This window comes from Tachypleus tridentatus, chromosome 10 (assembly GCF_004210375.1).
Source record: "Tachypleus tridentatus isolate NWPU-2018 chromosome 10, ASM421037v1, whole genome shotgun sequence".
Taxonomy (NCBI): domain Eukaryota; kingdom Metazoa; phylum Arthropoda; class Merostomata; order Xiphosura; family Limulidae; genus Tachypleus; species Tachypleus tridentatus.
In genome coordinates, this window is record NC_134834.1 from 91414446 (window position 1) to 91428149 (window position 13704).

The 13704-nt window shown below is 31.7% G+C and overlaps 1 protein-coding gene across 4 annotated transcripts in view; it reads right to left on the minus strand.

Moving 5' to 3' along the window:
* Positions 1-13704, minus strand: part of PAN3 (Poly(A) specific ribonuclease subunit PAN3) — a 50715-nt gene extending 37011 nt beyond the window's left edge. For 3 of the 4 annotated variants that reach the window (XR_013016100.1, XM_076462683.1, XM_076462682.1), the window contains exons 1-4: positions 13166-13537; positions 11181-11278; positions 5160-5285; positions 3975-4128 (exon numbers count right to left, since the gene is read on the minus strand). Coding sequence is in view for 3 of the 4 variants with exons in the window: in XM_076462683.1 (XP_076318798.1) it covers positions 3975-4128; positions 5160-5285; positions 11181-11278; positions 13166-13394 (607 nt within the window). In the remaining variant the exon portion in view is untranslated. Of the gene's footprint in view, positions 1-3974; positions 4129-5159; positions 5286-11180; positions 11279-13165; positions 13538-13608 lie in introns of those variants that run through there. The other variant, XM_076462684.1, reaches the window with a different exon arrangement.

The window sequence follows — 13704 nt, forward strand, 5'->3', positions numbered from 1 at the left end:
TCTATAGATTACATAGCCTCTCAGGCCCAGCATAGCCAGGTGAGTTAAGGTGTTCAACTCATAATCTGAGGGTCACAGGTTTGAATCCCCATCCATTGCTCGCCCTTTCAGCCATAGGGTCATTATAATGTGACGGTCAACCCCTATATTCGTTGGTAAAAGAGTAGCCCAAGAGTTGGCAGTGGGTGGTGATCACTAGTTGCCTTCCCTCTAGTCTTACACTGTGAAATTAGGACTAATTAGTGGAGATAGCCCTTCTGTAGCTCTATGCAAAATTAAAAAAAAAGCCTCTTACAGGGAAAGATATGTTACTTTGATGTATGATATTATATGAATTGTAGTTCTGGATTACAAATAATTAATAAAAATCATAAGATGAAAATTTTAAAACCTAAGGTGAAATTTCTATAGATTTTATAGCTTTTGTAAAATAAAGTATATTAACCCTTTCGGTAGAGGTTCAGTATAATATATACAAGTTTTTCTACACATTTGCACACATTAAGTATTTGCACTTTAACTTTAGATACAGCATGTGTATCTTCACAAAATTTGGTAGACTTTCAGTAAAGATTACAAGAATTTTGTAAAGAAAAGAAAAAAATCAGAATTTTTAATGAAATAGTTTTACTAAAGATTTGTTTATGAAAACAGTTTGTTTTGTTACTAGTTTGAGTGCAAAGTGATTTTACATTATGATTTTAAAAGCTATTCTTTGTCTCGTAAATAATCTAAAATATTATTTGCGTAATTTCTAAAACCTCCTAAATACATTTAAAATGTTTGTTTTCAGCAACAATTTATATTTTATGTTATTTTTCTATTCTGTAACTTTTTGGGGTCTATCACCGATGCCAAAATCTATGCTTTACCATGGAGGAGAACCCCTATCAAGATGACTGGAAATTCAAATAGGAGATGTAATAAACTATCCTGTAGATGAAATTTTGGACAGTTCGGATACCAGTGTAAAAAGTGTAAAATGATTACAGACCATGTCTACTCTAGACTCCAGTCTGGAATTCCCACAAAAATAAACTTTCTGAAAAAAGGAGCTTCCGAGATGTCTAAGAACTGATTTAGGAAGGTGAACTTCCTCCAATAAGGTATCTCTCTCTAAAAGATTCCAGCAACAAACTTATCAAGATACCAATGAGAGTTCACAAGCTAATACCCAACCAAAGTGAACGTCAATGAATGAACAAGACCTTCTGAAATTTGAGCAAGAGACCTATGATGGGCCTCAGACAGTAGTTTTAAATATAAAAACAAAAACTGTTGTGACAGAGAAATTCTGGGAAACTGATGATTAACCCTTTTTGATGGGGAACAGGTCAAAAGGTGATGTCATTTGTTGACTTGCATTCGAAATTTTTTTGACTATTATTTTATGAGTTTATGCCAATTAGTTTGGAATAAAATTGTATATTGTAATTCAAACATTAATATTATATACGAGTTCATTTCTTAATTTAAAAGTAAATATAAAAAAAAACATTCAAATATAAATTCTAGTGAGTCATGTGGTATGTTGAATGCAGCACTGTTTAAAATTAAATATTTGTGATGTTAAAATACTAGGTCTGTTGTTTCATACAAATTAGGAACTCAAATTACTAATATTATTAAGCTAGAATATAAAATAAGACATGGCTTATGTACTGAATCAAACACAGTGATCCAATTCACCTCTTTCAATTTTTGAAAATGGTCCTTTATATATACTTACTTCAACATCTGACACGTGAAAAACCAATGAATAGCTTAGAATGTCCCTACGTTTTCTCAGCGAATTTAGTCTTTGAAAAAAATACATTTTTTCAATCCAAGATTTCAATTAGGTAGGTTTTGACTTTAGTCTGCTTGAAGTTTCATATTTTTAAATACATCTTAGTTACTAAGCTTATTAAATTACAGTGGAATTCTATGATATCACTGTAGTTATTTATGATATTTTGGTTATTCAACTGTATATATATATATATATATATATATACTTTTAAAAAAAATTGTTTGATATCCTCCAAGTGCAGAATTTTAAAAGGCTTACCAGCCTATATCCAGCAGCAACCGAATTTAAGAGACATTGTGAGAAGAGATAATTGTTCACTTTACTTCTTGATTTAATGTCCTATATTTTAAAAAATATAAATTTAATAATTTATTTCTAAATAGTAATAATCTATATACATAATGTATAATAACTGATATGTGACTGGATATTACAAAATACTAGTCTACTAAAAGACAACCAAGACGAGGAAGACTAAAGACCAGTTTTATATTATTGGATACATAACGAGTGCAAACGCACCACATCAATACAAGTTATGTAATGTTAGTTAGACATGAATGAAAGGTCAATATAATAAAAAATAATAAATATATAGCATTATGAGATTTAAGCTACTTAGACTAAACATTTGCATTTTTACATTATATATGTAGCCATTCTAATATGAAAAAAGCATAAGTTTTTTTTTTTTTATGACATTAAAAAGGTTGATCAAGTGACAGACCATGCATAGTTACAGAATAGAAAATAACAAAATATAAAGTCTCACTGAAAACAAATGTTTGAAAGGTATTTAGGAGGTTTTAATGATTATGTAAATAATACGAGATTTTTTGAGACAAAGTAGTTTTTTAAATCATAAAATGAAATCACTTTGCCCTCAGATTAGTAATGAAACATACTCTATTTTCAGAAAAAAATCTTTAGTAAAATATTTCATTAAAAAATCTGATTTTTTGTATGCAAAATACTTGTAATATTTACTGTAGCCTACTGAATGTTATGAAGACACGTGCTGTATCAAAAGTTAAAAGTGCAAATATTTAATATTTGCAAATGTGTAGATGCACTCATATTATATCAAGCCTGTAGTTTTCAAAAGGGTTAATAAGAACAGTGGTGTCTTGTCTAGAGCCTCAAACAGGAAGTTGAAGGTCTGGTCTCCAAGAGTCCAAATAAGGGTTCTCTAGGTGATAGAAAGCCAAGGTATGAAGATTCAATAAACAAGGAGGAAGCACAGCAGCACCTTAACTCAACTGATCTGCAAGTCTCTCTGCATGCACAGGAATATCTAACTGAGGGATGACCAGGTAAGCAGTTGAACTAGTGTACCTCAATAAAGATTAAAAGACATATGTCACAGGAGAAATACTCAAAGCATTACAGACATGGCAAACTAGTTGTAAAGAGAGTGCAAGAGGTGGAATGATCATCTGAGATTTAGGAGTAGCAATCTGAGCACAGGAAGATACTGGAGAAACAAAGAGTCTAAATTCTTACAAGCCTGCTCTCAATTTTCCACAAACTTTGCCTTAAAGCCAATAGGAGATAAAACCTCACACTGCATGTAAGACTCTACTTATCTGCATATTAGTAGCTATAACTGACACCTGAGTAATGTTAGACTCTTGTAGTGGTAGAACAGAGTCATCAGGGGACTCTGTGTCTGAGACGTGAATGTATTTATATTCAAAAAAATTTTTTATTGTAAAGCAAGAAATTAAACTCAAGCCCTACAAAAAATATCAAAAATAATTCAAAAGAAAAACCTTGCAATGTGGTAATAGCACAGAAGAATAACCCACAGTAAATATGTAAGACCATCTTTGTATGTTTTGGTGTTGAAAAGAAGTGAATAAGAATAATTGGGAGCTTATATACAGATGGGTATTGGAGTGCATTAAAGTAGGTGAAAGGCCATTAGGTTAAAGTCACTAGGAGTGGTAAAGTGGGGTATAAAGGCTGAATATAGCAAGGCAGAATTTGTACCACTACTCACATGAGCAAAGAGAATATTATATCAGGACAAAGCTAAAGTGTGAGAGAAGGTGTGTTTTGGAATGCACTCTTAACATTTAGTGCACACAAGAATCAGATATATGGATTTCGTTTCCAACCATTTAAGATATGAAAGATTATCTCATTTTCTGGCATACTATAAACATAAAGCTTTACTCACCAAATCTACCAAAAGGTGTACTGGCTGTCAGACCTGATGCACCTATGGCATATTGGAAAAAAGAAGGTGTACTCATGCTGTGTGTTAAATGTCCAGCTGTTGGCCTTGAAATGGATGACATAGGAACAAATTCTGCAGCAGTAGGATTTGGGGTCTGGTAAAATAAGTAACACATCAAATGTTAAATAGCTACATATATGCAGATGCTACTACATACTTTATAAATTATTGTAGGTTATAAGTAATCTTGGTGCCAGTTGTTACATACTTTCTAGAAAAAGAAAGTCTATTTATTATTTTTCTCTCAAGTTACAAAAAAGACAACGAGCAATAATATAGGAATTCATGAAACTACATCACCAAGTTTCTAATCACTTTTAGGGATAACCTTTAAACAAATGTGTAAATCAATAGAATATTTTATACCAAGAACTTTGTTCAGTCAAGTGTACAGAATCTAAATACCAAACATTTAAATGATAGATCAGAGTGACAACTTTTCGTATTATTTTAAAGTTGCTTAAAATTCAAAGATATCTCAGGCTATGTAATTCTTAAAGTCAACACATCTGATGTTGAGGTTACTACAGTAATCCAGTTGTTAGCAGCTTGTAAAATGGGAAGTTGATTAAAAAATGAACTTTGTATAAAGAATTAAATAATAACCTATCACGGTTTTATTAATAATCCTATACAAATAAAATAACAAAATTGACTAAAGACAAAATTTTGTTTTTAGTCCTTTTTTTAAATAATCTTTTTTAATTACAAAATATGAAAACCATACAAAAAGTAAAAAAAAACAAATTACAATATATCTTAAGATTTAAAAAGTTAACCATGTATGTGATGGTATCATTTTGATTTCAGAAATGTTTCCAGGAACAGCTAAAAAATAGAGAATCTTTCTATACTATAGACTTTCAAAATAAATGTAATAACCATTTTGATACACAACCAATCTCCCTGTGAAGAACAAAAAAATTAAATGTAGGAAAAACAAGTAGTTAAATCCTCATATGGTTAAAAACACAAATGAATATTCAAAAGATAAGACTTTTGAGAGGTATTTCTTTTTTAGATTTAATAAATATACGTATATAAAACCTGTCCTTTCATCACATCTACAATTCCAAACAGAAACCAAGTTTTGTTAAACATATAAAGAACTACTAGTAATGGTACCTTTCTTGACGTTTCAACAGCTAAAGCAGCCATGGCACTAGTGACATCATTAGAATGTAGGTTGGAAGATGGAGGCACAAAAGATTTAGGCTTCTCTACTGAAGGTGACAGTGTACGTGGTGCAATCTAGTTAAAGACAAGATATAAACTGCTAGTTTCTAAAAGTTAAAATTTTTCTACACTCAAAATGTATTTTCAATAGATTTTTTATCTCTACTCACAAATAGTTTTTCTTAACTTATACTGCCCTCTATAGATGCATATTTTCATTTGCCACTAGCCTTGGAACAGGAGACCAAAACTATGGAAGCTGGGAATTGAGATGTGTGGGAAAGGCATCCAGTTCTGGAACATCTCACTGGGAACAGAACTACTGAAACACCAGTGTGCCCAGTGACCACTCCACAAGGACAATTTTGTTAGAACAAGATAAGCAATCTACGACAAAATTCAGAGTACCCAGAATATAACAAGCCAACAACTGAATAAGATGGCTGTGCACCCAACAATGAGGTCCAGTGTCTGAAAACAGAAATCTGGTTACCACCAGTTTCCCCTTTTGCCTGGAAATGTATGAGACAACATTTGAGTTGTTGGAATGAACCATCACCTACCAGCCTTGAAGAACCAGAAAGAAGTGAACTAATGCCTGATGAATTGTGAGAAGCTCCAAGAGATTGATATGGAATACAGACTCTGATAAAGTTCACTACCCGAGATCTCATGAGCATCCAGGTAGCCAACCCAAATGGAAAGAGAGACATCCTTAAACGGGAAACATTCCAGATGAGAAGGAAGAACAGTTGTAATGCTGTTTTCTCCATTTAACCATCAGACAAGATCAATATGCAAGGAATAATGGCATTCAGAGAAGCCCACACTCCCATAAAGAGTTGGAACTCACACAGTAGAAACAGGAGAGAACAGATTGAGAATTAGGAGCTCCATAGCCTGTGAATGAAGTAGAGAAGGTTGGGCCCAACTGAGGAGGTAGCTGAACAATATCCAAAGATGAATGAGATATTGCATGGGGCTGAGAAAATACTTTTCCAATCTAACAACTAACCAACTTGAGCACCTTTACATTGGCAAAACTGAGTATGAAGGGTGAGGCAACTTGTGAGGAAGCTTGAAGTAGCTAGTCAAAGTAATGGTGGAAATGAAGGGACTAGGACTGAAAAAGACGAACAAACACACTGACCACCCAGTAAATACATAGGGAGCCAGGGTAAGCCTAAACAGAAGGACCCAGATTAGAAAAATATAAATCTGATGGACAAAAATTAAGATAATGTCAGGATGTAGGGAAGATGGCAAAGTGAAGACATCCACCAATGTCTTCCAAAGACCAGAGATCAAAGGGCAAGTAGGTCTTCAAGATGAAAGAAGGTAAGACTGAGAAGCAGTTTAGAGCCAAAATATCAATTACAGGAGACAGCAAACAGAAAGGAAAAATCCAGGTAAGAGGAATCCCCTAGGTGCCTTTGATGGCACCCTTGTGAAGCAGATATTGTATCATTACCAAAAGATGCTGGCTAGAAGATGGATCCTGAGGGAGAATCAAAACACAGAACCAGATCTTCAAAGCTTACCTTCAAAATCCTAGAGTCCATTGTGATGGACCACCAGCCAAGTGCAAAGTAGAGGGGCTTGTTCCCCACAAGACCTTAATCTGCTATATAGCCTCCTAGATCAAAAAGTGTTTCCAGTATAGCACCAGAAGTACAAACATTGAACCTTAAGAATAGAAGAGGTCAGAACCAAAGAAGGAGTAAGGAGGAGGGCAAGATGCAGAAACAGATCCAGGAAATGGTTGCAATAAATCAGAGGCCAAGGAGAAAGGGAAAATGTATACAACCATGTTATCAACTTTGGTTTTCAAAGAGTAGTGGATGTCCCTAAAAACTCTGGTGCAGAAAAGGAGCCACTTGCAAAGCATAAGATGAGGAGGGAGGCAAGCAAACCTGTGATACAAGTGCATCCTGAACCCAAAAATTCCCAATAACAGAGGATCCATGTCAGCAAGTAAAGGGCAAACAAGGAGAGGCATACCATGGTAAAAAAAAAGAAGAAATACTGACACTGGGAGAAGATAACCACAGTATCAGGGCCCAAATCCATAAAGGGACAACCAAGTATAAATTTATTTATGATTAAATACGACTCTAAATCATGCAAGACCATACAATATTACAGTATTTTCTAATATAGTTCACAGAAATCTTTTATATTTATCATGAAACATTTTCTAACAGATACAAGTCAAACTTTGTTGCTAAGTATTTACTTTTTATTCAAATCTGAATTGAAAACAATCTAATTATTAATAAATAAAAAATATTTCAATAAAAACCAGTGCTACAATCTACATTAAATTTGACAGAATTTTATTCTCAATTATTAAATAAAGTTTTTCAAAATGATTTAGACTTTTTATGATATTTTTATAAAAACAATAGTTCTAGATTTTGCCAACCAAATTTGATAAAAGTCAATCTTAAATGTAATTAATATTTTTTTTTTTTTTAACTAGCTGGGGAGCTGTTGTCAGCTTTGAATGAAATTTATACAAATCTATATACATATCTTTTTGGTTTTTTTATAACACTGACAAATGTTCATGATCAACAAGTTGGTGCTTTATACATGATGTCCTTTGTATCAAACTGCAATGAAACTAGGAAAATTACACACAAATGATTTCTTATTACCTCAGAATTTACAAATAAACTAATCACTGATGTAATTTATCATAGGGCATATAACAAAGCATAGATCCTGACTTGTATACAGTTTAGGAAGAACCTCATTTTAGAAATTATCAGGTTGAAGTCATGAGGTCAAGGAGTAGACATTATCATATTTAACACTCCTACGAAAAGTGGGGCCTAATAGGCCCCAGAGCAACTTGAAAGGTTATTAATATTAGGCTAATAATTTTGTATTTAAATGAAATTGCCATTTAAATCCATTAATGAATGGATTAACGAGATTCCCACTGTCCCTATCTACTATCTAGCGAAACCACAGCCAGGGAAATGGGCTTGGAGAAATCAGGACTAGAAACGTCTTTTCGTAGGAGTGTTAAGTGAACAAATGTGTTTTATTAGCAAAATAGCAAGATTAATTTATTTTATACAAACATAAGAATGGTGCACAAACCTTTTGGAATGTGCATTTTAAAATGCACAGACAAAAACTAGCACAACCAATGGTTTTTACTAGAAGATTCAAAATTATCATAAGCATACTTCTGTAATCTCAATCCTACCAGATATATATGTTAATGTTATTGTTTGTAACCTTCAATCTCTAAAAAACATTACAAATACAATGTTTTTGTAATGCACTACATGCACTACAAATATAACATGCACTACATCACAGAACCAACAGCCACAAACACCTATTGATACATTTTACACACTAGCAAGTTTTATCTCTTGTGACATCCTATGAACAGCAGAGAAGAGGAAGTTGAGGTCAGATTTCTCTTAATTATTATATGAAGCTCATTACATGTTTGAAATTTGAGTAACAACCAAGATATATACAAAGTAAACTGGCACAAAAAAGGGAAAGTTACATAATAAAAAACTAAATAAGCTCTTGATTTCAGAAACTGCTCTTGAACTAAGAATATAGATTTCATAATGTAAATGCAATTTACAACAGCAATTACCATTTGCTAAGCTGTCTATAAATTGTATAAAACATTTCAAGAAGATTAGTTTGATAAACAAAAATTGTTAAGCTTTGAAAAACTTCTAAATTAACCTACTGGACAGGTATATGTTTCATAAAGTAAAAATTATTATTGGTTATTCAAATTTTTCAATATACAATGTAGATGAATAAACTGAATTTTAGTACTTATATGTAATATCAATTATAACTGCCACCTTTAGTGTAGGTTGATATAAATTAACCTTATGCAAATAATTATTCTGTTTTATTAAATTTTACTTTCTTGAGTCTCAAAATGTTTATATATAATAGCCAAGGTGATATTTCACCGATACAATTTTATGGATACGTGATACTTGTATATCAATATGTAACAGTACTATGTTTAACAAGAAATTTATGGACAATAAAAAACATCTTATATCCACTAAAATAAACTAAATACAGCCAACCATTATAAGTTAAGTATTTGTGAAGCATCCCCTTAAATTTACTGCATCCATAGCTTTTGAAGGAAACCCATTACAAAGGCCAACCAATCCAAGAGAAAAAAAGTCCTAGCTGAACATGACTCCTACCCTATTAAAATTTATATTTGTGCCTGCTTATCTTACCATTCTCACTATTAAGGACAGTAAAAAAAAACAAAAAAACAGAGATACATCAACACTATCAATTCCCTTAACATTTTATATGCCTACAATTATATTGCCTCCAACTGTTTGTTTCTTAAACAAAATTTCAGATATCCAAGACTGTCCTTGCATGAGAGTGTTTAAAGTACAGCAGTATGTGCCATTATGCATAATGGTAAGAAAAACAATATAGTTTGCAGACATGCCAAGTATTAAAGAAATAATAATAAGTAAAATGTTCTAATTCTGAAAAACACTACATGCACTTCTTTGGAAAGAACATCCTTCTCTCTCCATACCACCAGTATGTGCACAATGGAGTCTTTTACAATCCACTTTAACTCTTAAATGGCAGCCATCACCAATTCATGCTGCTACTTACAACATTCCTGCTGTTTAAGGGTTAAACACTGATAACAATTTTTTTTAATCCTAAGCCATCCTCTGAACTCTTTCTAATAATTCAATGTCCCAATCATAGGCCTACACACTGAAATTAAAACAACTTTATACTTGTACCCAATATCTCTGCTAATAAAATTCTAAGTCTTATTTGCCATACTACTTGTAGTCTCTTAAGAGACTAACCAATTAACAATGAGAATTATTATGAGTCTTAATTTAATTAGTGACTATGGTAATGTATTATTAATCAAAACTATCTGAAAACCTTTTCATAAGTATTTTTAAAACAGTATTAAAATTTAAAGCACAGTGTTTTCTCATAAGTTATTTTCTAACATTATATACTTTAGTTACAAGAACTGATATACATGGAATGCATTACACAGGTACAAGTAAGCATTTTAAAAATTATAGTGGTTAAGCAAGTTTTGATTTTTTTAAAGAATGTCTTCTCTAAACTAGTTACTATACATAACTAGTTAAGAAAAACTAATTTGTTTTAAAAAAATTAACCACTGTTCTATCAAACATCTGTTAGAATTTCTCTGTCACAGGAAAAGATTGTTTAACACGAGCAAGTTTCACTTATGAAGTTTAATTTTCATACGTTTTCTAACCACTATTTTAAACTTTATAAATTGGTGGTGATATGTTGGTTTTTATGATATCCAGACCAACTGTAATTTTGAAGGAGTATTTGTTCTTGAGACATGCAAATGAAAAAATAATTTGAAATCTACAATGTTTAAATAAATAATTATTCTGGACATTTAAAATAATTAGGTATTCTGTTTATTAATGTCACATAACACGTGTTGGTAATTAAATGTTAGACATTTTGAAAAAAAAAAAAAAAGTCATGGTTTGCCTGGGCATGGTTTTGAACATGACTAATAAGAAAATAATGAAACAGGTACATCCACAAATTCAATTAAAAATATGTCTTTAAAACAGTGTTTAGATTCAAGGAGATCTTCATGTTAAAAACAAGCAACATCCCACAAATACCTCACTGGTGCATTCAAATAAAAGAACACTGATTTTGATCCTACTTTCAGTTTCATGTGTGCATTCTCCATTCCTGGGAAACATTCTACCTTAGAGTGCTTTAATCACTTGCCACTAAGTAAAAAAACAGCTATCAACCAAAATATGGGTGAATTGTCTTTACACCTTCTCTTGTGAGAATGAAGAAAACAGAACTTGAGCTTTGATCATTGAATACAAAGTGAACAAAAACTTAGCAAATACATTTAAACAGTTAAATGTGCACTCTTTAATAAAAGCAACTTACATTCATGTATGTCTGTAGCTTTGATTCAGGAGGTAATCCTGTAGTTGGTGCAAAAGCTTGAAACAGAGGGTCCATGCTTGTGACAGGATTAGGAGGACCTAACAACAAAGTAAATAAATATATATGTTAATTTGAATTAATAAACTTGACGATATTTTAACTTGCACTATTACTCTTTTTCAACAAAGTATATGCCATCTATAGCTTGGTATTAGTTGTAGGAACAAAAATTCCTGTTTATGACAAAGAACCGAATTGGATAAGAAACATGTAACATTTTACTTTACTCTAATACAAAACAGTGAATATACTCTGGCATAACTAGTTTAAAATATAATTTAGGGACTTCATAACTGAGAGAGTTACGGTTAATACATTTGTGCTTTAATGACACATCCACACATTAACATTGACATACCAACTAATGCTGTTATGATAGATATCTACATGTAGTGTATTACAGTTGATACTGTGCTACTTGTATTAGTTTATACTTTTGACTTACATTTAATAAATGATATCAAATTTTCTACCTTACAATTGGAATACTCAGGTAAAAACTTTTATTGTGGATTACAAAAGTTTCAATGAACCACAGATTCTAGAATATCACGGATTTTCTGTAACCACATTTACTTAGAAAATATATATATTACACTCAGGAGACATACATGGATACATATATGGTTAATTTATGTATCTGTATAACAATAAAAATATTAAGAACACAATACAATTCACTCTATCAACTATTATTATTATTAAAATGTACTGTTGTACAATTTCACGGTTTAAAACACGATAATTATTATGTAATCAACATTCCTTTTTAACAGATATTAACAGAAACATTATACACTGCTGCTTAGAGTTAGATGTTGATAGATACTATATTTAATCAGATAAATATACAGAAATAAAACTGTACATGCACACTACATAAAACTCTACAGGTTCTAAATCATTAGGTTGATAGCACATAATGATGTACAGGTCCTGTACTGTACTGACAGGCTTCTACTATCCATATCTTTGGAAATTTGAAAAAACGTTCATATATGACCAGAACATTTATTGTCCAACATATAGCTTACATAAATATTTTTACTCAAAACAGACAAAATCATTAGGATCACAGTACATGATGATGTAGAAGGTCTTGTACTACACTAAACAGACTTCTACTACCTCTATCTTCGTAAATTAGAAAGTATGACCATATCTGAATGGAACATTTACTGTCCAACATATAGCTTATATAAATGTTTTTACTCATTACAGATGCATTTAATCTGTTATGTAGGATTCTGGAATTTATATTTGTGTTATCTTCAATTATCTTCCTTATCATATTCAGATGCAAAGTAATGCATGTATATCATCCTCTAAACTTATTATTTTTGTACACACAAATGATAATTTTACCGTGCTATGCTCATCTAATCATTCTTCAAGGTTCTGAATGTTGGACAGTATCACCAACAATGAAGAAATGCATCAATACAGTAGAAAATTTCCTCCATAAGACAAATACTTAAAACACTATGGAATCTACATACACATTTGTTTTGTCTAGGCCTTTGTAGAATGACTTCAAGGAGAAAACAGGTCATATCAGGAAAAAAGGAGAGCTTGAAAACATTATTATGACAGGAAAACTCACAGGAAAAGAAGAAAAACACAGATGCAGCTATCAACAAATGTTAAGGAAGTGTGATTAAGAATTATCATTATAGAAATAATAAAAATAAAACCAATGGGGCCTATAGAGCAGTGGAAAACTATGTTCACCAACGCCCTATGTGGTCACGATACTGAGAGAGAGAGACTGTCTACGCATTTTACTAACTATAGTATTGATGCCATATCTCAAGTGTTTTAGGCATTAAATCATAGTGTATTATCATATAACATTAAAGTGCAACATGACACATATATTTTGACCAATTAATAGTAGCAAATTAAAATATAATAAACTGATTTACCTTCTGTAATTTTATTATGAGTATTAATCGTCAAATCTCTCATTGACGACGGCTGGGAAACCACTAATGTCCGAGTCTGAGATAACGATAAATCATTTGGTACGATGTTAGGGTTAGCATGCATGAACTGACAGTCGTTCCCATAAAAACAAGTTCCACTTGTAGCAAAATATCTACATATGGTTGTTTTTCGACCAGGTCCAGAAGGGCCATTCATCGCTGGTATCATAATTAGCTCCTATCTTATCAACTGATTAGCTTACACAAGCATATAAACATCACAATTAATACAGATTTTAAAATTTCATATACTATACTACTACTATAACAATGAGATTCACTTCTCTTAATACAACAAATACACAGTATAAATGAACATGCGCACTCATGACCTGAAATAACCTCGTTTTCGAATAGATAAAAATACAAACAAAAAACATAACCTTTTCTTTCGTCTCACCAAAAACTAAAGTAGCATATCGCCATTTACAAACACAAAAAACTATGTTTTAGTGTTGGAAAGTACTTCAGTAAAATAC